Source organism: Tamandua tetradactyla, chromosome 11 (assembly GCF_023851605.1).
Source record: "Tamandua tetradactyla isolate mTamTet1 chromosome 11, mTamTet1.pri, whole genome shotgun sequence".
In the NCBI taxonomy this organism is placed as follows: Eukaryota; Metazoa; Chordata; class Mammalia; order Pilosa; family Myrmecophagidae; genus Tamandua; species Tamandua tetradactyla.
In genome coordinates, this window is record NC_135337.1 from 7,806,242 (window position 1) to 7,833,480 (window position 27,239).

At 39.0% G+C, this 27,239-nt stretch overlaps 2 protein-coding genes across 15 annotated transcripts in view; one reads left to right on the forward strand and one right to left on the reverse strand.

The window, feature by feature from the left end:
* DCLRE1B (DNA cross-link repair 1B) overlaps positions 1–27,239 on the reverse strand; it is a 139,486-nt gene that overhangs the window by 35,710 nt on the left and 76,537 nt on the right. The gene's annotated exons all lie outside the window — the stretch shown is intronic.
* On the forward strand, positions 578–26,033 carry BCL2L15 (BCL2 like 15). Its single transcript, XM_077119856.1, has 4 exons — positions 578–1,406; positions 1,715–1,836; positions 16,428–16,652; positions 17,275–26,033. Exons 1-4 carry the CDS (start codon positions 1,280–1,282, stop codon positions 17,290–17,292), a joined length of 492 nt encoding a protein of 163 aa, XP_076975971.1. The 5' UTR covers positions 578–1,279; the 3' UTR covers positions 17,293–26,033.

The window sequence follows — 27,239 nt, forward strand, 5'->3', positions numbered from 1 at the left end:
GTGGTTGGAGAGCAGCCGGAGCAGGAGGGGGAGGAGAGGGGAGAAGGAGGGCGGGCGGCTCGGCTGCTGCGGGGCGTGGGCACCGCGCGGCGGGCCGGTGGAGAAAGAGAGGGGAGAAGGAGGGCGGGCGGCTCTGCTGCTGCGGGGCGGGGGCGCCGCGCGGCGGGCCGGCGGAGAAAGAGAGGGGAGAAGGAGGGCGGGCGGCTCGGCTGCTGCGGGGCGGGGACGCCGCGCGGCGGGCCGGCGGAGAAAGAGAGGGGAGAAGGAGGGCGGGCGGCTCGGCTGCTGCGGGGCGTGGGCGCCGCGCGGCGGGCCGGCGGAGAAAGAGAGGGGAGAAGGAGGGCGGGCGGCTCGGCTGCTGCGGGGCGTGGGCGCCGCGCGGCGGGCCGGCGGAGAAAGAGAGGGGAGAAGGAGGGCGGGCGGCTCGGCTGCTGCGGGGCGTGGGCGCCGCGCGGCGGGCCGGCGGAGAAAGAGAGGGGAGAAGGAGGGCGGGCGGCTCGGCTGCTGCGGGGCGGGGGCGCCGCGCGGCGGGCCGGCGGAGAAAGAGAGGGGAGAAGCTAAAATGGTGGAATTTTAACACACCAAACCCTGAAATCTGTTCTACAACTAATTGTTGCAAGGTGCTTTGAAATTGATGGCTTTTTAGTATGTATGTTATTTTTCACAAAAAAGAAAAAATATATTCTAGGTTCTAGTGTTTTGGAGCAGCTAGAAGGAAAAATCTGAACTAGTGAAATGGCAACCCATGACAAACTCTGAAATCTCTTCTGTATCTTCTTATTGAAGTGTACTTTGAAAATCATTGGTTTTTTTTTTTCCTCTTTTCTTTGTATATATGTTATATTTAACAATAAAAACGTTGGGGGGAAAAAACCTTCCTCCTTTAGATTACAGATACTCAGGACCTAACAGGAAGTCTTTCTTAATAAAACTACTAAAGACGCTCTTCCTCAACTCTATTTCAACTCTAGATTAGTTAACTTCCTATAAAAGGTATTCATTAATCTTACATAATGGCTAGGGTGTGTTTCTGAGATAAGGGAATAAAGTCTTCCGCAAAAGTCTTCCCCAGTTCCGTGTGTGAGTGAGCTCTTCCTAGAAGCCTCTCTGAACAGTATTTTTGAAGAAAGTAGGTGGGAAAGGATCCATGATTATATGTCCTATTAGGCAACTTTACAAGAAGAAAACACATCTGCTGGATTATAGTGTATCTGACTTTCTGCTGAGCTGAAAACTACCTGTTTTATGGAAAAGGAAAACACAGCCACAAACATCTAAAATGAAGAGCCCCCAAACTTTTGAGGAGCAAACTAAATGCATTGTTGACTCTCTGCTCACGGACTTCTTGGGCACCACACTGCAGGTGTCTAACCGGAGCCTCTGTTGTATAGATGAACCAGATTCAGGTAAGGTTCCTGGCCTGGAATATTAATTTTAGGTCAATTAGAGAATCTGAGTATGCTTTCCTTATGTCCTCTTAAGTTTCAAAAGACAAAGTCCAAGCTCTCAGCCACACCTGAATTCCTCTCGGAAGTGAGAGAGATTCTCATTGTAAGGAAATTTTCTAACCTGATGTCAACAGAACATTTTAGTTGTTTTTGGAAGAGTGATGGCAAAATTGTTTAAAGGTTTAGAGAACCTTCCCCAATGTCTAGATTGCTAGCACTAGCCTTCAAGCACTGTGACAAGTATGACTGTGTTCCCTCTGTCCTAGGAGATCCTTGCTCTTTTGATGTGGTCATCATTGCTGGGCGCCTTCGGACATTGGGTGACCAGTTCAATGGAGAATTGGAGGCTTCTGCCAAAAATGTCATTGCAGAAACCATTCAGGGACAGGTCAGGTTCCTACTTCTTTCTATTGTTTACTGTTTTTTTCTGTTTTATACTTTTACTCTCCCTTTTCCTGCCACTCTTATACCATTGTGACTAGAAATGTTTTTTGAAATCCTTGGAGGCTTATATTCATCCAAGGAGATAGAGCAAGAATTTACATATTGCCTGTTCTTCAGTAGTTAATCAAAACCTAAGTGTGATTGAAGTAGAAAGCTCTTGGCATAGCTTGTCTTCAGGTCATCTCCAACTGGTTTTCATCATATCTGGCTTAGTGACATAGAGGATATCTTAGCATTTTATTCTTGACAAGTATCTTTTATGCATCTGTTTTAGTACTTATTGTGCACGGGAGCCCAGCTTGTTGGGGTGTACATCTTTTTTTTTTTTTTTTTAACCGCAGTGTCCAGCAGTGAAATCATATACAGGAAGGATAGACAGTCCACAAGTCTGATGCAATGAGGGATAACTCCAACAGAATGCTACTTTGTGGTTGTATCACTTGAATTCTGTATTGGGAATAAAGACCATAGGACATTGTTCTAGGAGATGTGCTGATTAACATCAATAATGATAGTATTAACCCATCATTTGTAATGTGTCAGGCACTATTCTAAATGCCTTTCATTTATTATCTCCTTTAATCTTTTTTTTCCTCATGCAAAAACATTTTTTTTGTTTTCATCTATTTTTCCTTCTGGTATCATATGTGTCCCCAGCCCTCCTTCTTCTATCCTTCTCGCATTCAGCTTCATTAGTATACTGACATTATTGTGCTACAATCAGGTAGTATTGTGGTATCCATTTCTGAATTTTTACAATCAGTCCTGTTGCACAACCTGTATCCCTTCAGCTCCAATTACCCAATCTCTACCCTATTTCTCCTGATGGCATTTGTTTTTAACTGAAATTCTCCAAGTTTATTCATTAATGTTAGTTCATATCAGTGAGACCAAACAATATTTGTCCTTTTGTTTCTGGCTAATCTTACTCAGCATAATGTCCTCAAAGTCCATCCATGTTATTACATGCTTCATAACTTTATTCTGTCTTACAACTGCATAATATTCCATCATATGTGTATACCACAACTTTTTAGCCACTCGTTTGTTGATGAACATTTGGGCAGTTTCAATCTCTTGGCAATTGCAAATAATGCTGCTATAAGCATTGGTGTGCAATTGTCCATTTGTGTCCTTGCCCTCATGTCCTCTGAATAGATACCTAGCAATCGTATTGCCAGATCATGTGGCAATTCTATACTTAGCTTCCTGAGGAACCACCAAACTGCCTTCCACAGTGGTTGTACCATTTTACATTCCCACTGACAGTGGATAAGTGTGCCTCTTTCTCCACATCTTCTCCAGCACTTGTTGTTTTCTTTTTTATTGATAATGGCCATTCTGGTAGGTGTGAGATGATATTTCATTATGGTTTTCATTTACATTTTCCTAATAGCCAGGGAAGTTGAGCATCTTTTCAGGTACCTTTTATCCATTTGTATTTCCTCTTCTGAGAAGTGTCTGTTCATGTCTTTTGCCCATTTTGTAATTGGGTTGTTTGTCTTTTTGTTGTTGAGTTGAACAATCTCTTTCTATATTCTGGATACTAGATCCTTATCTGATATATCATTTCCAAATATTGTCTCCCATTGTGTAGGCTGCCTTTTTACTTTCTTGACAAAGTTCTTTGATGCACAAAAGTGTTTAATTTTGAGGAGTTCCCATTTATCTATTTCTTTCTTCAATACTTGTGCTTTGGGTGAAAGATCTAGGAAACTGCCTCCTATTACAAGTCTTATAAGATATTTCCCTACATTTCCTTCTAAAAGTTTTATGGCCTTATATCTAATATTTAGGTCTTTGATCCATTTTGAGTTCATTTTTTATAGGGTGTGAGATATGGATCCTCTTTCATTCTTTTACATGTGCATATCCAGTTCTCTAAGCACCATTTATTGAAGAGACTGTTCTGTCCCAGGTGAGTTGGCTTGACTGCCTTATCAAAGATCAATTGTCCATAAATGAGAGGGTCTATATCTGAACACTCTATTCAATTCCATTGGTCAGTATATCTATCTTTATGCCAGTACCATGCTATTTTGACCACTGTAGCTTCATAAGACACCTCAAAGTCAGGTAGTGTGAGACCTCTGACTTCATTTTTCTTTCTTAGGATATTTGTAGCTATTCAGAGCACCCTGCCCTTCCAGGTGAATTTGGTTATTTGTTTTTCTATCTCTGCAAAGTAAGTTTGGGATTTTAATTGAATCTATAAATCAGTTTAGGTAGAATTGACATCTTAACTGTATTTAGTCTTCCAATCCATGAACACAGTATGTCCTTCCATTTATTTAGGTCTTCTGTGATTTCTTTTAGCAATTTCTTATAGTTTTCTTTGTATAGGCCTTTTGTATCCTTAGTTAAATTTACTCCTAAATATTTTATTCATTTGGTTCTAATTGTAAATGGAATTTTTTTCTTGATTTCCTCCTCATATTGCTCATTACCAGTGTATAGAAACACTACAGATTTTTGAGTGTTGATCTTGTAACCTGCCACTTTGCTGTATTCATTTATTAGCTCTAACAGTTTTACTGTGGATTTTGGGGTTTTTTCGACATATAGTATTTTATCATCTCCAAACAGTGAGAGTTTTGCTTGTTCCTTTCCAACTTTGATGCCTTATATTTCTTTGTCTTGTCTAATTGTTCTGGCTAGAACTTCCAACACAATGTTGAGTAACAATGGTGACAGTAGACATCCTTGTCTTGTTCCTGATCTTAGGGGGAAAGTTTTCAGTTTTTCCCCATTGAGGATGATGTTAGCTGTGGGTTTTTCATATATTCCCTTTATCATGTTGAGGAAGTTCCCTTCTATTCCTATCCTTTGAAGTGTTTTCATCAAGAAAGGATGTTGAATTTTGTCAAATGCCTTTTCTGTATCAATCGAGATGATCATGGGGGATTTCTGCTTTGATTTGTTGATATGGCATATTACATTAATTGATTTTCTTATGTTGAACCATCCTTGCATACTTGGGATGAATCCTACTTGGTCATGGTGTATAATTCTTTTAATGTGCTGCTGGATTCATTTGCAGGAATTTTGTTGAGGATTTTTGCATCTATATTCATTAAAGAGATTGGCCTGTAATTTTCTTTTCTTGTAGTATCTTTGTCTGGCTTTGGTATGAGGGTGATGTTGGCTTCATAGAATGAGTTAGGTAGCCTTTCCTCCTCTTCAATTTTTTTGAAGCATTTGAGTGGGATTGGTACTAATTCTTTCTTGGATGTTTGGTAGAATTCACATGTGAAGTCCTGAACTTTTCTTTTTTGGGAGCTTCTTAATGACTGATACAGTCTCTTTACTTATGATTGGTTGTTGAGTTCATCTATTTCTTCTCAAGTCAATGTTGGTTGTTCATGCCTTTCTAGGAAGTTGTCCATTTCATCTACATTATCCAGTTTATTAGCATAAAGTTGTTATCCTCTCATTACCTCCTTTATTTCTGTGGGGTCAGTGGTTATGTCTCTCTTCCATTTCTGATTTTATTTATTTGCATCCTCTCTCTTCTTCTTTTTGTCAACCTTGCTAAGGGTCCATCAGTCTTACTGATTTTTCATAGAACCAGCTTGTGGTTTTGTTGATTTTCTCAATTGTTTTCATGTTCTCAATTTCATGTATTTCTGCTCCAATCTTTCTTTCTTTCCTTTTGCTTGCTTTCAGATTAGTTTGCTGTTCTTTCTCTTGTTCTTCCAAGTGAACAGTTAATTCTTCGATTTTTGCTCCTTCTTCTTTTTTGATATAGGTGTTTAGGGCAATAAATTTCCCTTTTAGCACTGCCTTTGCTGCATCCCATAAATTTTGATATGGTGTATTTTCATTTTCATTTGCCTCGAGATATTTCTCTTGTAATTTCTTCCTTGACCCACTGGTTGTTTAAGGGTGTGTTGTTGACCCTCCATATATTTGTGAATTTTCTGGCCCTCTGCCTGTTATTGATTTCCAACTTCATTCCCTTACGATCCAAGAAAGTGTTTTTGTATTATTTCAGTCTTTTTAAATTTATTGAGATTTGCTTTGTGACCAAGCATATGGTCTATCCTTGAGAATGATCCATGAGCACTTGAGAAAATGTGTATCCTGCTGTTGTGGGGTGTAATGTTCTATAAATATCAGTTAAGTCTAGTTCATTTATTGTATTATTCAAATTCTCTGTTTCTTTATTGACCCTCTGTCTAGACGTTCTGTCCATTGATGAGAGTGGGGAATTGAAATCTCCAACTATTATGGTCGATGTGTCTGTTTCTCTTTTCAGTGTTTGCCTCATGTATTTTGGAGCACACTGGCTCGGTGCATAAATATTTATGATTGTTATGTATTCTTGTTGAATTGTTCCTTTTATTAAAATATAGTGTCCTTCTTTGTCTCTTAATTGTTTTACATTTGAAGTCTAATTTGTTGGATATTAGTATAGCTACTTCTGCTCTTTTCTGATTGTTTTTAGAATCTTAAATATATCATACCACTGTCTTCTTGCCTCCATGGCTTCTGCTGAGAAATCTACACATAGTCTTATTGGGCTTCCCTTGTATGTGATGGATTGCTTTTCTCTTACTGCTTTCAAAATTCTCCCTTTCTCATTGACATCTGATGTTCTGATTAGTGTCTTGGAGTATGCGTATTTGGATCTTTTCTGTTTGAGGTATGCTGCACTTCTTGGGTCTGTAATTTTAAGTCTTTCATAAGAGTTGGGAAATTTTCAATGATAATTTTCTCCATTAGTTTTTCTCTGCCTTTTCCCTTCTCTTCAACTTCTGGAACACCCATAACACGAATATTCTTGTGCTTCATATTGTCATTCAATTTCCAGAGTCCCTGCTCATATTTTTCCATTTTTTCTCCTATATTTTCTTTTACTTGTCAGATTTCAGATGTCCCATTCTCCAGTTCACTAATCCTGTCTTCTGCCTCTTGAAATCTAACATTGTAGGTTTCCATTGTTTTTTTTTCATCTCTTCTACTGTGCCTTTCATTCCCATAAATTCTGTGATTTGTTTTTTCAGACTTTCGATTTCTTCTTTTTGTTTGTCCCTTGTCTTCTTTATATCCTCCTTCAATTCATTGATTTGATTTTTGATGTGATATTCCATGTCTGTTCGAACATCCTGTATTAATTTTTTCAACTTCTGTATCTCATTTGAATTGTTGGTTTGTTCCTTTGACTGGGCCATATCTTCAGTTTTCCCAGCATGATTTGTTATTTTTTGGTGTCTAGACATTTAATTGTGTCTAGACATTTAATTTCCTTAATTAGTTTATTCTGGAGATTGTTTTCACTCTTTTACTTAGGATTTTCTTGCTGGATGACTTTGTTGTCTATTTGTTCTTTGACATTCAGTTCAGCTTATTCTAGACCTCTAGCATAGATTTTGTTTAACAGATCAGAATTTTTCTGTTTTTATTTTCTTGTTTCATGTCCTGCCTGTATGAGGCCTTTTTTTTTCCTTAGGAGAATCTACTTAGGTACTATAGACCCCAGTCAGATATTCCCAGACCAGACTTGCCTCCTCTCATGAGGAAAGAGTCACATGCCTCAGTTTTCCCTGAGGGTGAGACCCAGTAGGCTGACAGATTTTCCTATGAAGCCTCTAGACCCTGTGCTTTTCCTGTCCTGCCCAGTATGTGGCACTTGTCTGCCTGCAGGTCTCACCAGCATGAAGTGATGCGGTACCTTTAACTTCAGCAGATATTTCCTGCTGGGTGCGTGGTTGAGACAGAGGAGAGGTTGTAGGCTGTCTTTAATGGATTCAGTTTTCCAGTCCCAGGGGTCTGAATTCCTTGAGGGAGGGAATCACCTGAGCTGGGCCCCACTCCTCTTCTGAGGAATGCACAGCCTCCAGGGAATTAACTCCTTTCACTTGACCAGCCACTTTGTCTCTCAGACAAGGTTAATTCTGGCCTTGCCTGGGGCAGTTGGAGCCAGAGAAGCCTTGCAGTTGTATTCCAAGAGCAGTTAAGCCACAGAAACAAAGCCAAAAAAAAAAAAAATCCTTTTCAGAGCAGGACCCCCATTCCTCAAGTTTGCCAATCAAGAGCTCAAGTTGGTGCATTGTTTTATGTATCTCCAAGTCTTATGTGCTCCCTCCTTTCCAGGGCCCAGACCTTTTCAAGTATTTTGTGCTGTCTGATCTAAAAAAAAAAACCTCTGTTTTTTTTTTTTTTTTCCTATGTCTGTCAGCCCTGCCCCCTATGCAACAGGGCAGAAACCAGCAACCTCAGCTTTTATTTGAGGTTCAGCTGAGCTGGGGGGGTCTATTTTTAGTAGTCAGAATTTGTTAATTAATTCCCATTGGAGCTTGGTTGAACTCAGTCCCTTGCTGTTCATAAGTCTCTTTCCTTTCCCCTCTGAGAACCAGCCTGTAGGGGAGGGGCACCAGCCTCTGCAGCTTGGAAGACTCACATTTCTGGGTGGGATCACAGCCGGTCCAGCTTGTCCAGACTGGTGTAGGCTGTGTGTCCAGTCACTGACATGGCCCCAGCAGTTGTTCTGTACTGTTCCTGCTATTTACTAGCTGCTCTGGAGGACGAACTAAATCCCACACCTCACTAAGGCACCATCTGGAACCCTCCCTATCTCCTTTAATCTTTTTTTTTAATTTATTTTATTTATTAAGCATACCAACATACAAATACAAACATTCTTACCATATGATCATTCCATTCTACATATATAATCAATAATTCACAATATCATGACACAGTTGTATATTCATCATCATGACCATTTCTTAGAACATATGTATTAATTCAGAAAAAGAAATAAAAAGAAAACAGAATAAAATTTGTACATACCATGTTCCTTACCCCTCCCTTTGATTGATCACTAGCATTTCAATCTACTAAATTTATTTTAACATTTGTTCTCCCTATTGTTTATTTTTCTCCTTTAAGCACATAATGAGATGTCATAGAAACTATTATCCCTAGAGCATCCTCTCTCCATCTGCATTTAACACCCAGACAGCAAACATCTCACCGGTTTTGTTCATTAATGTATTTACCCAACCTAGTAACAGTGCCTTGTACCCAGAAGGCGCTCAATAAGTATTTCCTGACTTGATATCCATTTAAGCAAATACAGAAAGGGAAGTGTTTTAGTTTGCTAGCTGCCAGAATCCAATATATCAGAAATGGAACAGCTTTTAAAAGGGGGAATTTATTAAGTTGCAAATTTGCAATTCAAAGGTCAAGAAAATGTCCCAATTAAAGCAATTTTACAAAAATGTCTAAGTTAAGGTACCAAGAAGAGATTACCTTCACTCAAAAAAGTCCAGTGAAGTTCAGAGTTTCTCTCTCAACTGGAAAGGCCTATGGTGAACATGGTGATGTCTGCTACCTTACTCTCCAGGCTTCTTATTTCATGAAGCTCCCCCAGGGGCATATTCCTTCTTCATCTCCAAAGGCCTCTGACTGCATGGACTTTTGGTCTCATGGCTCTAAAAGGGCCTCTCTCCAAATTGTTTCCTCTTTTAAAGGATTCCAGTAGACTAAGCAAGACCCACCTGGAATGGGTGGTCATATCTCATTCTAATCAAAAGTTAATACCCACAATCAGACTTCCGGGTCAAGATGGCAGCTTAACAACGTGCGCGTTTTAGTTCATCCTCCAGAACAACTAAAAATAACCAGAAACAATACACAACAGCTCCTGGGGCAACGTCAGTGACCAGACACACAGCGTAACCCAGTCTGGACCAGCTGGACCAGCTGCAAGCACCCTCCAGAACCATGAGTTCCCAAAGCTGTGGCGGCCAGCGTCCCTCCCCCACAGGCCGCTTCCCAGAGGGGAAAGGAAAGGACTTTACCAGCAGCAGGAACTGAGCACAGTCAAATGCCAATTGTGGAACTAATTAACAAATTCTGACTACTAAAAATAGGCCCCCAGCTTAGGTAAACCTGATCAAAGCGGAGGTTGCTCATTTTTGCCCCAGTGCCAAGGGGGCAGGAAAAAGAAGGAAACAGAGGTTTTTGTGGCTGTGTATCTACAAAGGCTTGACTGCTTCTGGATACAGCAGCAGGACTTTTCAGGCTGCAACTGCCCCAGGCATAGGCAGAAGTGAGCTCTTTTGGGAGCTTATCTGGAGCTTATGCCTCCCCCAGGGGGAGGGGTGAAGCCCAACTCAAGTGGAATCCCTCCATCAAGGAATTCAGACCCCAAGGCTTGGTAATTTGAAGCCATTAAAACCAGCCTACAACCTCTCCTCTGTCTCCACCACGCCCCCAGCAGGGAGAGTCTGCCAAAGTTAAAGGTACCACATCATCTTATGCTGGTGGGACCTGCAGTCAGACAAGCGCCACACACAGGGCAGGATAAGAAAAAACAGAGTCTAGAGACTTCATAGGAAAGTCTTTCAACCTGCTGGGTCTCTCCCTCAGGGAAAACCAACACAGGTGACTCTTTCCTCCTGATAGGAGGCCAGTTTGGTCTGGGAAAATCTGGTTGGGGTCTATAATATCTAAGTAGACCCTCCTAAGTGTGTGTCGGGGAAAGGCACCACACAAGCAGGACAAGAAACAAGAAAAGAACTGAAAAATTCTCCTCTTTTAAACAAAACTTAAGCTAAAGGTCCAGATAAAGCTGAACGGAATGTCAAAGAACAGATAGACAACAAATTCATCCAGTAAGAAAACCCTAGCTAAAAGAAGTGAAAGCAACTGCCAGAATAAACTAATTAAGGTAATTAAATGCCTAGATGCCAGCGAAAAATAACAAATCATACTAGGAAAATTGAAGATATGGCCCAGTCAAAGGAACAAACCAACAATTCAAATGACAAACAGGAGCTGAAACAATTAATTCAGAATGTACGAACAGACATGGAAAACCTCATCAAAAATCAAATCAGTGAATTGAGGGAGGATATAAAGAAGGCAAGGAAAGAACAAAAAGAAGAAACTGAAAGTCTGAAAAAACAAATCACAGAACTTATGGGAATGAAAGACACAGTAGAAGAGATGTAAAAAACAATGGAAACCTACAATGGTAGATTTCAAGAGACAGAATATAGGATTTCGAAACTGGAGGACGGAACATCTGAAATCCGACAAGAAACAGAAACTATAGGGAAAAAAATGGAAAAATACGAGCAGGGACTCAGGGAATTGAAAGACAATATGAAGCGCATGAATATACGTGTTGTGGGTGTCCCAGAAGGAGAAGAGAAGGGAAAAGGAGGAGAAAAACTAATGGAGGAAATTATCACTGAAAATTTCCCAACTCTTATGAAAGACTTAAAATTACAGATCCAAGAAGTGCAGCATACCCCAAAGAGAATAGATCCAAATAGACATACTCCAAGACATTGAACAATCAGAATGTCAGAGATCAAAGAGAAAGAGAGGATCTTGAAAGCAGCAAGAGAAAAGCAATTCATCACATACAAGGGAAGCCCAATAAGACTATGCACAGATCTCTCAGCAGAAATCATGGAGGCAAGAAGACAGTGGGATAATATATTTAAATTATTAAAAGAGAAAAACTGCCAATCAAGAATTCTATATCCAGCAAAATTGTCCTTCAAAAATGAGGGAGAAATGAAAACATTTTCAGACAAAAAATCACTGAGAATTTGTGACCAAGAGACCAGCTCTGCAAGAAATACTAAAGGGAACACTAGAGACAGATATGAAGGTAGAAGAGGTGTGGAGAAGAGTGTAGAAAGGAAGACTATGAGTAAACGTAAAAAGAAGGAAAATTAGATATGACATATAAAATCCAGAAGGCAAAATAGTAGAAGAAAGTACTACCCATGCAGTAATAACACTGAATGTTAATGGATTAAACTCTCCAATCAAAAGACATAGTCTGGCAGCATGGATTAAAAAACAGGACCCATCTATATGCTGTCTCTACTGAAAGGACATGAGACCAAGGACACAAATGGACATTTACACACCAATGTTTATAGCAGCATTATTAAGAATTACCAAGAGATGGAAACAGCCAAAATGTCCATCAACAGACAGTTGGCTAAACAAACTGTGACATTTACATAAGATGGAATATTATGCAGCTGTAAGACAGAATAAAGTTATGAAGTATGTAACAACATGAATGGACCTTAAGGACATTATGCTGAGTGTGATTAGCCAGGAACAAAAGGAGAAATACTGTATGGTCTCACTGATATGAACTGACATTAGTGAATAAACTTGGAATATTTCCTTGGTAACAGAGACCATCAGGAGATAGAAATAGGGTGAGATATTGGGTAACTGGAGCTGAAGGGATACAGATTGTGCAATAGGACTGAATATAAAAACTCAGAAATGGACAGCACAATACTACCTAACTGTAATGTAATTATGTTAAAACACTGAATGAAGCTGCATGTGAGAATGATAGAGGAGGGCTGGGGACATAAATGAAATCAGAAAGAAAGATAGATGGTAAAGATTGAGATGGTATAATCTAGGAATGCCTAGAGTGTATAATATAGTGAAATGTACAAGGTACAATTTTAAAAATGTTTTTGCATGAGGAAGAACAAAGGGATGTCATTATTGCAGGGTGCTGAAAATAGATGATAATTAATATTTTAAAATGTCACCTTATGTGTGAGACTAAAGCAAAAAATGTTTATTTGTTACAAAATTTAGATTTTGACTAGAGCATTTCCTAATATAACTCATGTAGATAGTTTGATTGAATATCATAAGTACTTGGAATCTCAGGTAGGACATGAGATTTTGTTGGTTTGTCCAGAGTGATGCCCCGATGAATCCCTGAGTGATTTGATCAGTGACTGGAAAAGTATTTGCAAGCCCCCTTCAAGGAATGGTGAGAGTGGGGAGAAATTCAACTTCCCCCAAGTTGAATTCTTGATATTCTCACAAGCAGTGTGGACAACCAAAGCTATAGGCTGAGCCCCCAGTCTTGGGGTTTGTTCATATGGAACTTAACCCCACAAAGGATAGGTCAAGTCTACTTAAAATTTAGGCCTAAGAGTCACCCCCAAGAGAGCCTCTTTTGTTGCTCAGATATGGCCTCTCTCTCCAGCCAACATGATGACCAGTCTCACCACCCTCCCCTTCTCTGCATGGGACATGACTCCCAGGGGTGTGGACCTTCCTGGCAACGTGGAACAGAGATCCTGGAATGAGCTGAGACTCAGCATCAAGGGACTGAGAAAAACCCTAGAATGAGCTGAGAATTAACATCAAGGGATTGAGAGAACCTTCTTGACCAAAGGGGAAGAATGAAAGGAGACTAAGTGTCAATGGCTGAGAGATTCCAAACAGAGTTGAGAGGTTATCCTGAAGGTTATTCTTATGCATTAAGTCAATATCACCTTGTTGTTCAAGATGTAGCAGAGAGGCCGGAAGGAACTGCCTGAAAATGTAGAGCTGTGTTCCAGTAGCCATATTTCTTGATGATGATTGAACAATGATATAGCTTTCACAATGAGACTCTGTGAATGTGAAAACCTTGTGTCTGATGCTCCTTTTAGCTACTATATCAACAGAAGAGTAGAATATATGGAATAAAAATAAATAATAGGGGGAACAAATGTTAAAATAAATTTAGTTTGAAATGCTAGTGGTAAATGAAAGTGAGGGGTAAGGAGTATGGTATGTATAATTTTTTTTTCTCTGTTATCATTTTATTTCTTTTTCTGTTGTCTTTTTATTTCTTTTTCTAAATCGATGCAAATGTTCTAAGAAGTGATGAATATGCAACTATGTGATGATATTAAGAATTACTGCTTGTATATGTAGAATGGAATGATATCTTAATGTTTTGTTTGTTAATTTTTTTTAATTAATAAAAAAAGTTAATAGCCACACTCAGGTGAGTCACATCGCCATGGGAACAATCAAAAAGCTTTCAGCCAGCAATATTAAATGAGGATTAAAGAACATGGCTTTTCTGGGGTCCTCCACAGATTCAAACCGGCACAGGAAGTATAGGCAAACAAGCAATTAGGTCACCCAATAAATGTTGAATCTAGAATTTGAACCCAGATTGATTCCAGAACCACACTTTTAGCCACGATTCTTTATTACTTCTGAATACAGCTTGGGTATTGTGCCTACTATACATCCTGGCAGAACTGGACCTATTATTCCTAATTGCTTGTCCTTAGGCTCACCTATGTAGTCTAGCTGAATCCACTTGTTTCTCATTTTTTTTAATTTTAAAACAATCTCAAACTCATAGAAACAGTGCAAGTATAATGCAAAGAATTTTCCCTCCTGAATAATTTGAAAGTAGCTGATAAGGTTCCATCATTCTCTAATACTTTGTGTATATTTTTAACAAACAAGGACACTCTTATATAGTCACAATCTAGCCATCAAAACCAGGAAGTTAACATTGATACATTATCACCATGCAATCCTCAGATCCCAATCAAGTATTCCCAATTGTCCTAATAATGATATTTATAGCAAAAAAATGCAGGCCAGAATCACACATTGCATTTTGTTGTCATGTCTCTTTAGTCTTCTTCAATTTGGAATAGTTCCTCAGTGTTCCTTGATTTTCATGGCCCAGACAGTTGTTATGGGGCAGTTATTTTGTAGAATGTTTCTAACCTTGATGTTCTAGGTCAAGCTGCTCAAATGCACTATATCAGAAACAGAATGGCTTTTAAAAAGAGAATTTATTAAATTGTAAGTTTACAGTTAGGCCATAAAAATGTCCAAATTAAGACAAGGCTATAAAAATGTCCAAACTAAGGCATCCAGGGAAAGATAACTTGATTCAAGAAGTCCAATGATGTTTGGGATTTCTCTCTTAGCTGGAAAAGCACATGGTAATGTCTGCTAACTTTCTCTCCAGGCTTCTTCAGCAGCTTCCCTGGGGGCATTTTCTTTCTGGTCCCTGGCTGTTTGGGCTGCACTGGTTCTGTTGGCTCTAAAGCTTTTTTCAAAATGGTTCCCTCTTAAAAGACTCTAGTAGCAACCTCACCTTGAATGGGTGTAGACACATCTCCATGGAAACCATCTAATCAAAGGTTACCACCCACAATTCAGTGGTTCACATCTCTATGGAAACAATAAAAAAGATCCCTCCCCCTAAAAGTCACCCCCAAGAGAACCTCTTTTGTTGTTCAGATGTGGCCTCTCGCTCCAGCCAACAGAACAAGCAAACTCACTGCCCTCCCCCTGTCTATGTGGGACATGACTCCCAGGGGTGTGGACCTTCCTGGCAACGTGGGACAGAAATCCTAGAATGAGCTGAGACTCAGCATCAAGGGATTGAGAAAACCTTCTTGACCAAAAGGGGGAAGAGTGAAATGAGACAAAATAAAGCGTCAATGGCTGAGAGATTCCAAACAGAGTTGAGAGGTTATCTACGAGGTTATTCTTATGCATTAAATAGATATCACCTTGTTAGTCAAGATGTAATGAAGAGGCTGGGGAAAACTGCCTGAAAATGTAGAGCTGTGTTCCAGTAGCCATGTTTTTTGAAGATGATTGTATAACAATAGAGCTTTCACAATGTGACTGTGTGATTGTGAAAATCTTGTGTCTGATGCTCCTTTCATCTACCTTATCAACAGATGAGTAAAACATATGGTATAAAAATAAATAATAGAGGGAACAAATGTTAAAATAAATTTCGATTGAAATGCTAGTGATCAATGAAAGGGAGGGGGTAAGGAGTATGGTATGTATGAATTTTTTTTCTGTTGTCTTTTTATTTCTTTTTCTGAATTGATGCAAATGTTCCAAGAAATGATCATGATGATGAATATGCAACTATGTGATAATATTGTGAATTACCGATTATATATGTAGAATGGAATAATCATAAGTTAAGAATGTTTGCGTTTGTTTGTTGTTATATATATTTTTTTAATTAAAAATTAAAAAAAAAAAAAGATCCCTGCCAGCAATACTGAATGAGGATTAAAGAACTTGGCTTTTCTGGGGTACACAACAGATTCAAACTGGCACACTTGGATTTGTGTGATGTTTCCTTATGAAAGGTTGCAGATAAGCACATTGGTAGAAATATCATAGAAGCATTACTGTGTTCTTCTCATTGCATCCTGACAAGTGGCATGCTGTCCACCAGGCTTCTCCATTTTTTTACCACAAGGAAGCCCTTCTCAGCTTGTTTGGGCACCAATACCCTGCTGTAACCACTGTTGGTCCCGCACTGAATCTTGCTCAGCCCTACCTAATGGATTTTGAACTGAATTGTTTGGGAAGGGAGGAGGAAGATTTTTTAATTTCAAGTTTCTCAGACTTCAGTCACGCAACCAATACCTTCATAATTTGACTAGCTATACTATCAGGTACTTAATATTTTTCTTTCAATAATATTGTTCATCCTAAGTAATAATATCTGAAATCATGGATTCGATCGACTACTTATGTATTTTTCTACTAAGCATTAAAATAAGTAACAAAATATTAAAATGAGAAAAGTTTATCCATTTACACCCTAAGATTTCCTCAGATACCACCAGTGACATATGTCCCACTCTTTCGGTAATTCTTTTTTTACTGGATTCCTGAACCTGCAGCACTCTGCACTTCTTGTGATACTCCACTGACATATGTTGTCTCTCTCCCCAGGCAGGAGCTATACTCCAGGATACAGTGGATTTTCTCAGCAAGGCTTGGTGTGCTCAGGATTCCAGCTTAGCTTATGAGAGAGCATTTTTGGCAGTGTCTGTGAAACTTCTTGAATGTGTGGCCCACATGGCTCCTGAAATGGCAAGACAGGTGGCAATCCCTGTGACAGACATGATCAATGGGAACAGTGCCATCCGGGAGTTCATCCAGGGCCAGGGAGGTTGGGTAAGTAAGTTGGCATCCATAACTTTGCTAGACATTTAAATTGTTTTTCTATCAGTATCTGAGACTCCAATTTATGACCTTTTTTGTAAGTTGAAAACTAAGTAAGGAAACAGGCCTTACTTTGCTGAAAATGCCAGGATTTTCTTGCTGTGGAAAAGGGGAGCAATTAGAAACTCAGGCTGTAGGAGTTGGACTCCAGAGTCATATTGCCTAAAATACTGACTGCTGACTTTGTAAGCTAATCTCTACTTTCTACAATAAGGATTTATAAAGTATACTGATGGTGTAGTTCGAATCTTAGCATGGCCAAGTAAACTTCTGGGCCTGCTTTCACTAACATCTTTAGGTGTGTGTGTTGAGGAAAATATTATCTAACAATAAACAATTGGTTGTATCTGCTGTAGCACTAACTATAGGAGGGATGCTGAGCCCATGTCTTATTAATCATTAGAATATCTGCTGTCATGGACCCTTGGCAAGAGTACAACCATCCATTTCCAGCATTAGCTGAACGAAGCCTTAGGAAGATTTGTATTCCCCTGCAGATCATTCCTTGATTTCTTTTGGAAATTACTGATAAGCACCATCCCTTTGACTATATGATTTTAACGATTCTTTCCAGGAAAATCTGGAGCACTGAAGAGGAGGTGGAACTGCTCCTGAGGTTGGACATCACTCCCTCTATGATCGAGTAGTTAAATTTTTTTGTGATTAAAACAAATCAAAACCCACTTCATTTGGACAGAACTGAATTAAGATAAATAATTTGTTTTCTACTGATTGTAAAGTTTGGAGCAGCTCTTAGAGGCCTATTGAGACTTCACATTTTCTGTTTTTATATGAGTTTTAATGGGATCCTGTTGAAGCAACAACTTCAAGATATAATGACTTGTGAGTGATGGAATTCCAGGCAACAGGGCATGCCCTTGCTGGAGATATTTTGGGTGGAAAGAGTAGACCAACTGTTCCTTCAATTTTAGCCGTCCTTTGGTAAAGATCTTATCTACTAATTTTCAACCTAATGGATTTCAGGGAAATTTTTGGTGTGAAAAATCTTATTTTAAGTTGAGAATTTTCTTCCAAATTCATACCTAAAATTCATGGTAATTTCACCTGAGTAGAATTCTTTTACACATTTTAAAGGTTGGCAGCCAAAAATAGCAGTTGTTCATCTTGTCTGTCTACTAGAAAGGTCAAAGAAAGAGAAAACATTTACTGCATTTTTACTACCACAGGATAAAGGAAGTACTGGCCCACATCTAGGACAGTAGGGCCACCCCAGCTAAAATGAAGCTAGCAGCATACCACAGTGTTTTTCAGAGTATGAATCACAGACCACTTATGGAACTTGTTAAATTGCTGATTCCCAGCCCCCATCCTTAGGGATTCTGATTCTCTCATACATTTTTAGCCAGTTTGAGAATCATCACTAGAACAAGGGTTGGCAAAAGATGGTCTAGGGGACACATCTGGCTTGCTGCCTGTTTATGTAAATAAAGTTTCATTGGAACAAAGCCACGCTCATTAATTTACATATTGCCTGTACTGCTTTCACACCACAACAGCAAAGCTAAGTAGTTATGGCATAAAGCCTAAAATTATTATCTGGCCCTTGACAGAAAAAGTTTGCCGACCTCTGCTCTAAAGCTAAATAAAAGCTTTTACTTGGGTAATTTAAACTCTACTGCAGTCCTGATAATTCCTGCCAAACACAGTGGTAAATAAGGTTTAAACTCATAGATACTTAACTCTTTTTCAGAACCAATTCTGAGAGTGGTAGTTCTTGCATAATTGATACTTTCTCCAGGGCCTTTGGCAAATCAGAGAACTCTTTTCTCTTGATAGTCAATACAGGATACATATTTCCTTGCCCCTACCACAACTGAGAGTGATTAGAAGCAAAGCACGTGGTTCCTATGATTTGGTATCTCGAAATAGTCCCTTGTCTAATAGATTAATAGACATCCATCAGGGAGAGACTCCTTCATCCATAAGTCCCCAAATCAGGCTGTTTACCTGAATGCCAAGCAGAAAACCATTGCTATATTTTTGAAGAGAGGCTCAATGACTGGCTGAAGTTTAACTAAATTAACCACTTCTCCTTCCTCCAGCCAGCCAGCCATCTGGCTCTCCTAAATGCAGGAAAGTAAAGTTGTAGTGCTACTAATATGTTTTGACTTTTTCTAGTTATTATTTCATCTATTTCTGGATAAATCAAAATAGATTATTAAAGCAGAAATGAGATTTTGAGTTTCTCTTTAGTAGAAAGTAGCTTTTTCCTTACCAATTAAGAGAGGTGATGCATCCTTTTGTTCTTGACATTTCTGTTAACTCAACCTGGTGAATTTTGTAGTATTTGACCTCTTGAGTTAAATCACTATTTTCAGTCTGACTAATGCTATTCTACTTCTGAGATAAAATTCTTCTGTCTACCCAATTGAACTAAGATTCAGCAAGTGCAATCTAAATTGAATAATAAATGTCAAAGACCATCTCCTGTTTCTCCTTTCTTTCCCCTCCTATCAGCTCCCTGTTTAATCCTATGTTGCCCATAAAACTTTGACTGGTACCAGTCACATCTGGGGTTCTCTGCCCAATAAGCATAACAGCCAATTTATAACACAAGGGTTTCAAAGAGAGAAAAAGTTTATTGCCATGCAAAGCATGGAGATCAGATGTCCTATCAGTCTAAAATCTGTCTCTCTGAACTGCAGTAACTGATCATTTTATAGTACCAAAAGATGGGCAGGCTTTAGAATAATGAGTATAATGCTCAAGATGACGAATTTAGAGATCTAATTATTGTGCATGTGCGGGCTGATTACATACTTAGTCACAGAACATATGTAAGAAAATCACAGAATGAGGTATAGGTTACTTACAGGTTAAACTTTAAGTTACTGCACATGTCATGTGGGTTAATTTTGGTTAGATCTAATTTTATCTAGTAAGATAGTTTAGGAATTGGGGAGTGTTCGTTCTGAGCTGATTCAAGTTCCTTCATTAATAAACATTAGGGGCTGTCTTTGTGATCACAAGACTCTAAAGTTGTAAAATAGGATAAGGGGGTACAAGCAGGGCCAGTCAGGAGGTTTTTAAAATTATAAAATAAAGGTAGTATAGTTATATAATCATTTTCAAAGATCAAGGCTGCTGGATTATAGTTCAGTAATTTCAGGTACTTCCTTTTGGCTATTTTACAATATATAATTTAAAAGCATCTATATAATGATTCAGTAATCACAATCATTTGTTAATCCTTAACTCTCAGTTACAAGACTATGAATTTAGATCCGTGTACAATGCAGTATCTTGATATTGAGGATATGGGGCCCTTGTGATGGAGCAAATGGATAAAGCAGGTTTGGCCTGGGATATTATGTTTGTTGCTATGCCACCCTATCCTAGGAGAGCTGAAGTAACAGGGCTGCAGGAATAAGACATTATAGCCCAGAATTCAGATTGCCTGATTTTACAACTCAGTTTGACCATAGGCTAATTGTGATATTAGTAAAGTGACATAATTGTGCCTTAGTTTCCTCATCTGTAAATGAAAGATAATTTGGTAACTATTTCATAGAGTTGTTATTAGAAATAAAATAATGCATTTTGTAAAAGGCTTATCCAGTGTCTGACACATTTTAAGCACTATGCCATTAGAGCCCCTATGATTTGGAGTTTATAAGGTTCTAGTTTGATATTTTCCTTTCCACTTACTCTGTCTCGCAGATGGAAGCAGCTTATAGTTTTATCTTCCACCTCCATGTAAGTATATAATATAATAAAGTACTTAACTGGTCTGTGTCTTTGGTTTCTAGGAGGTAAGCTGTACATTGGAATTTCCTGTGTGTCTTTTGTTCTTCATGGTGGGCCCCAAACCACACCTGATAGTTTATCCTAATGAGATACCTCAGGTCATGGGTAGAGTCGGTAGTAGTGGAAGCCTGACTCTGCTAGAAAGAACAACCAAGTGATTAGGGTATTGGGGCTTTGAGCCAGTTCATATCTGCTCAAATTTCCCAGCTCTGCGGAGGGAAGGGGGCCTGAAGAGCAACTTGACTGAATCAATAGTGCTTATGTATATGGGAGATGACTCCCACAGACAGGCCTGGCCCTGGCACCATGGGCTCAGCAATGCCATCCTGACCAAAGAAGGTAAAAGAAGTGTAACAAATGAGGTATCAGTGGCTGGGGGAGTTCAGGTAGAGTCAAGAGGCTACTCTGCAGGTCACTCTCACGCAAGCTTCAGTTAAACATTACTACCTTTCATAGCTTGCCAAACCCCAACCAAAATCATGCATGCCAATTCTAAAGAACACATTGGGCATTATATAAGATTCTACAAAGGTTACATGCACTAGGGTAATTTTCCAGAAACCTACAATCTCCAGATGGGTCCCTGGACCAGATAAGTCCTGACATGCAGAGGGGCCAACCTCTCCAGAGCATCAACTAGCTCCATCCCCCTATCCCAGAGTACTGACAGCCCCTTCCAAAATGAAAAAGTTAGAATGGGCATAGCCCAAATACTCCTAAAGACTGGGAGAAATATCAAAGGTGATGGTGAAGGTATACAGAGCAGGTAGGGTTTAACAAATTAGTATGAGTGCTGAATCATTATGCTGATATTTCTTTTAGCCTCTAGTACCTTCGAGTAGCTAGAAATAAAAGCCTACAATTGTGGAATTATAATCCATACCAAACTCTGAAATCTGTTCTACAACTAATTGTTGGAATACACTTTGAAATTTATTGCTTTTATGTATATATGCTATTTAAAGAGGAGGAGTGTAACAGAGAAGATAGGATTTAACAAATGAGTATGACTGCTGAATCATTATATTGATATTGCTTTTGGTCTCCAGTGTCTTGGAGCAGCTAGCAGAAAAAAACAAAAAATTGTGGAACTGTTCCCCAGACCAAACTTTAAAATCTGTCTATAACTACTTGTTAAATTGTACTTAGATATTTATTGCTTTTTTTGCATATATATTATATTTCACAATTTCACCTGATATTTAGAGATAAGAATGAAGCTGATCAGGTTGGGGTTAAAGTAATCCAGAACATAGGTGTAAGGAAGACAGTATTTATATTTTAGAACCACGCATACTCTTTGAGACCAAAGGAAGAAAAGTTTACTTGGTCTGGAATTGAAATTTTCTATAGCACATAATCTAACTCAACCTATCTGTATAGCTCATTTGAACAACTGAAACACAGGGAGCACAGAATAAGAAAGAGGTCCTTTAATCCTGTTTAGATTATTGTAATGCCTGGATACATCCTAGAGTATATTAACAGATAATCAAAGAGTATTAGCAAAGTCCCTTGAGGGATGGGAGAAAGAATATGGAGCTATTAAACCTTACCATCAGGGAATCCCTTGATACTGTGTCAAACTTAAGGGACACCCAAATCAATAGGCCATGCCCTTGATCCTGAGGCTTATTCTTGTGAAGCTTATGTTGGTAATGGAGAAGCTTAGACTACCTATAGGCCTGCCTAAGAATTACTTCTGGAGGACCTCTTTTGTTGCTCAGACATGGCCTCACTCTCTCTAAGCCCAACTCTGCAAGTGAAATCATTGCCCTCCCTGCTATGTGGGACATAACATCCAGGGGTGAAAGTCTCCCTGGCGATGTGGGAGATGACTCCCAAGGATGAATCCGGCCCTGGCATCAACAATTCCATCATGACCAAAAGGGGGAAAAGAGGTGTAACTAATAATGTATCAGTGGCAGAGAGAGTTCAAATAGAGTCGAGAGGCTACTCTAGAGGTTGCTCTTAAACAAGTTTCAGTTAGATCTTACTACCTATCTGTTCTAGTTTGCTAGCTGCTGGAATGCAATATACCAGAAACGGAGTGACTTTTAAAAAGGGGAATTTAATAAGTTGCTAGTTTATAGTTCTAAGGCCGAGAAAATGTCCCAGTTACAACAAGTCTATAGAAATGTCCAATCAAAGGCATCCAGGGAAAGATACCTTGGTTCAAGAAGGCCAATGAAGTTCAGGATTTCTCTCTTAAGTGAGAAGGCACATGGCGAACACAGTCACAGTTTCTCTCTCGGCTGGAAGGGCACACGGCAAGCAAGGCATCATCTGTTAGCTTTCTCTCCTGGCTTCCTGTTTCATGAGGGTCCCCAGGAGGGGTTTTCCTTCTTCATCTCCAAAGGTCGCTGGCTTGTGGGCTCTCTGCTTCTCGTGGCTATATCATTCTTCTCTGCTCTCTCTGAATCTCTCATTCTCCAAAATGTTTCCTCTTTTATAGGACTTCAGTAAACCAATCAAGACCCACTCCATCTAATCCAGCTTAACAACCACTCTTGATTAAATCACATAAGAAACAGCTGCCTTTACAAAATAGGATTAGGATTAAAACATGGCTTTTCTAGGGTATATACATCATTTCAAACCAGCACACTATCATAACTAGACAAATCCCAACCAGGACCATTCCAGCCAATCCTGAGGAATACCTAAGGCGATATATAAGATTCCACAGGTTCCATGCACTAGAGTAACTTTCCAGAAACCTACAACCTCTAGATGGGTCCCTGGACCAGATAAATTCAGAAACGTAGAGAGCCCAGCCTCTCCAGAACATCAGCTAGTTCCATCTCCCTACCCCATGTTAGTGACAGACCCTTTCAATTTGAAAAATTTTGAATAGCCATAACCCAAACACCCTAAAGGAGGGATGGAAAGATCAAAGGTGATGGTGGAGTTATACAGTGAACATAGAATTTAACAAATGAATATGAATGTGGAATCATTAAATTGATATCTCTTTTAGTCTCCAGTATCTTAGAAGTAAAAACCTAAAATTGTGGAATTGTAAACCATGTCAAATTCCGAAATATGTTCTGCAACTAATTGTGGTGCTGTGCTTTAAAATTTATAGCTTTTTTGTATATATGTTATTTTTCACAAAAAAAGTCGATTGTGATGATAAAAACATATTTAAGCCTTCTAGCCTCCTATAATCTGGAGCAGCTAGAAGGGAAAAAATCTGAAAGGATCATATGGTAGCTTATGACAAACTCTGGGATCTGTCCTATAACTACTTGTTGAAGAGTGTTTTGACAACTATTGCTGTTTTATTTCTTTGCTTTGTTTATATGTTATAGTATACATAAAAAAAGGTTTTAAAAATCAACAAATACTTTCCTAAAGCATTTCTTTGTCATTTTCTTAAAATCTTTCAGTGAAATTTTTAAGGATGATTGAATATATCCATTATATTGATTGTGGCAGTGGTTTTGTGGGTGTATACACATGCCAAAACTTAATAAATTATATACTTTCAAACATAGTTTATTGTATGTCAACACTATCTCAATAAAGTTGTTAAAAAGAAAAATAAAACCTCAGGGTTCCCCATTGCCCATCAAATAAAGCCTGACTCCTGCCTGGCATTCAAGTACCTCCCTGGTCTGGCCCCAACATCCTTTCTTGCCTTATCATGACTCTCCTGTACATAGCCAATACTGCAAAGTGAGCCACCCCCCTCCTACTATTATCTATGTTTCATATTGCTTTATCTCAAGCTCTATCTATGGGCGTCTTCAAGACCCAACCCAAATATTACTTCCTCCATGAAGGCTATCCAGATAATCCTAACAAGAACTGATCTTTGCTCCTCAAAATTTTGTTTGCTCTATTTTTATGGTTCTTATTACAAAATTGTGTACTTACCTTTCCTACCAAAATAAAGGATCTTTGGATGAAGACAATTTGTTATGCATTTCTGTAATACCCCCTATTATCTTGCTGTCCCAAATATTCATTAAATGAATGAATAAATGAATGTCTTAATATTAAATGAACAATCAAATGAAAAATGAGACTTCAGGTTGACATTTTGAACGGGATGCTGTAGTGGGTTGAAAAATATTCCCCCCAAATTCTTGCCCAGCTGGAATCTCAAATTGTGACCTTATTTGGAAATAGGATCTTTGCATATGTAATTGGGTAAGGATCTGGAATGAAACCATCCCGAATTTAGGTTGGGCCCTAAAACCTATGTCTAGTGTTCTTATAAGAAGAGGCAAGGACAGAAAGAGAACACCATGTGACAACAAGGCAGTGATTGAAATGATGAGTCTACAAGCCAACAAATGCAACAATTGCCAGCAACCACCAGAAGCTAGGAGAAAGGCATGGAACAGATTTTCCCTTAGAGCTTCCAGAAGGAACCAAACCCTGCTGTCATCTTGATTTCAGCCTGGCTTCCTGAACTATGAGATAATAAATTTCTTTTGTAATTTGTTATGGCAGCCCTAGGAAACAAATACAAATGCCAAGCCTCACCAAGAGGAGTCCTGACCTCCTCATTTAGAAAAGAAAAAAGTAAATTGCTTCAATTGTGGGTAGTCATTTGACCTTTGTTTCTTGAGGATTGTGTTTCTGAAACCAGAGGTAAAGTATGATTCCTTGTGTGGTATGTGGGAAGTAGCAGTGCAGCCTGTAGCAGGTGAATCAAAGTGCTCGATAAGGTCTCAGAATACTATAGTGACAAAGAAGCAGATTGGAAGGGGACTTTTCTACTGGTGATAATACTGTGAAAACTTGAACAAATCAAACAAGCTTCATTAGAGGTATTTTGTAAGCCCCCCTCTACGTCAGTTTATTACAGGAGGAACATGGCTACTCTGGAAATAAAGAAGGTTATTTCTCTGTGGCCATTGTGGCCTTTCAGGGTTGGACTCTGTACCTCAGTAGGGAGACCATACCTTGTTTATTCCTTTCAGAACAATAGCCCTGTTGCTTGGGCAGAAGTATTCAGGGGCGCACTCTTTGCCAGATTCCTGGGTCTTCCTGTAGGGAAGGCCCATCTGCTCCTGGCATAGTGGAAGTCCCTAGGCAGAGACAAGAAGCATAGACTATGCCAGGCAAGAGACCTAGGGTAATTGTTGTAATGAATAACGAAGACAGAATGGATCACTCATAAAAGCCTACCCACATTATATAGCATATTTTATCACAACAGACTTTTTTCTAAATATTTTAGGTGTGTAAGACCATGTTAAGTACTGTGGGTTATGCAAATGCATAGAGGACACTATCACTTCCTTTAATAAGCTTAAAACTACAGGGAGCATATTATGTGTCCTCTTGTGAATGTATGATATGTCTTAAAAGTAAATTCATGGGAGGCAAGGAACAAGTTGAAATATGAAAACTTCCATAGTTGAATATGATTTACAATGAAAGGATTCAGGCTAAGAAAAAGTCACAATGAGATGGAATTACAAGTAGGATTTTTGAAGAAAAGAGGAACTTTATGAAAGAGGGCTATTTATCTTGGTGAAAATTAGGGTAAAAGGTGAGAAGTAGCAAAAAAAAAAGTGTCAGTAGAATGAACAAGGTCTGTGGGTGATGATGTGGTTGGAAAAATTGGGTGGGGAGAGTTGATGGGGAAGGGTTTGGTGTTAAGCTGAGGAATCTGGACTTAGTTCCCATAGACCAGGAGTAAGTATTTTGGTTCTTTAGCATTAAAGTGGAGTTTTAAGTACTTTTGTCCAGCCTTGGTTACCAGGAGATGCTAGAATGGGAAAAATAGAGATCAACTAAAAACTCATTGCTGCAGAAATCAGATGTGAAAATAGTGGTTAATATGGGAACAGAAGACAGGTTGAACCTAACAGACATTGAAGAGAGAGGACCAATAGGCCTTGGTAATTAAGAAAAATCTTACAAAGGACTGAGTATTTCACAGGCAGTATACCCAGCCCATATCAAATCAATGATCCTGGGCTATAGGGAAAGGCAGGAGTGCTGAAACTAAAGGAAGAGTAAGTGGATTCTCCAAGATAATACATGGGTACTCAAGAGGGAGAAGTATCTTCTGCAAAACCTGAATGGTTCCTAATTGACCAGTTTGTCTTGCCCTATTAATCTCCCCCAGTAGTCTCTTTGATTAAAGTTTTTTTTTGTCATCTAATTCCTGATCTCCATGACACTGATATTTCTCCCTTAAACTGACACAGCCCCCTCTGGTTGGAGCAGGTGACATCTGATCAGTACTCTTCAGTTTTTTCATCTTTCTTCTGGCCAAACGTCAGAGCCACATGAAGCAGCAGCAAGAGGTGGCTCCTTCCTTATTCACTCCTCTTCAAGTTCTCACTCAAAATTTTATTACCTATTAGAGCTCATTTGGTAAAGTATTGGAGTCTTTTATTGCATGGAATTGTGTTCACTTAGGGTTTGTACCAGAGTGGTTTAAATATGTCGTTGCAAATTCTTAATTTTAATTAAGAATTTAATTAAATGCAACCTTTGTTGCATGACTTATTCCCCTCCCCCATGTTTGATCTTCCTACAAAATGAATTAAGACACTCTTCACCCAAAAGTTTTATATTTCTGTTACCCCTCCAGTATTTGCAGAAGTGTGAAACATTAAGCAGCAGTTTAGATTTGCTAAAAATAAAACCGAAGCTTTTGTTTTCTCCTTCAGTTTGTTTTTTGCTCACTTGAGTGGTCTTCTCAGGAAATGGCCTTGTAGCTAAGTGGGTTTTTGAGGTTTGATTAGTTCAAAAGGTTTCTATAACCCTTGGTTGTACAGTGGAACAGATCCTAAAAGT

Coding starts and splice junctions, on each gene's coding strand:
- BCL2L15 (XM_077119856.1), top strand. CDS start 1,280: ATGAAGAGCCCCCAAACTTTTGAGGAGCAAACTAAATGCATTGTTGAC. Junction 1,407..1,714: donor TATAGATGAACCAGATTCAG/GTAAGGTTCCTG, acceptor CCTCTGTCCTAG/GAGATCCTTGCTCTTTTGAT. Junction 1,837..16,427: donor CAGAAACCATTCAGGGACAG/GTCAGGTTCCTA, acceptor CTCTCTCCCCAG/GCAGGAGCTATACTCCAGGA.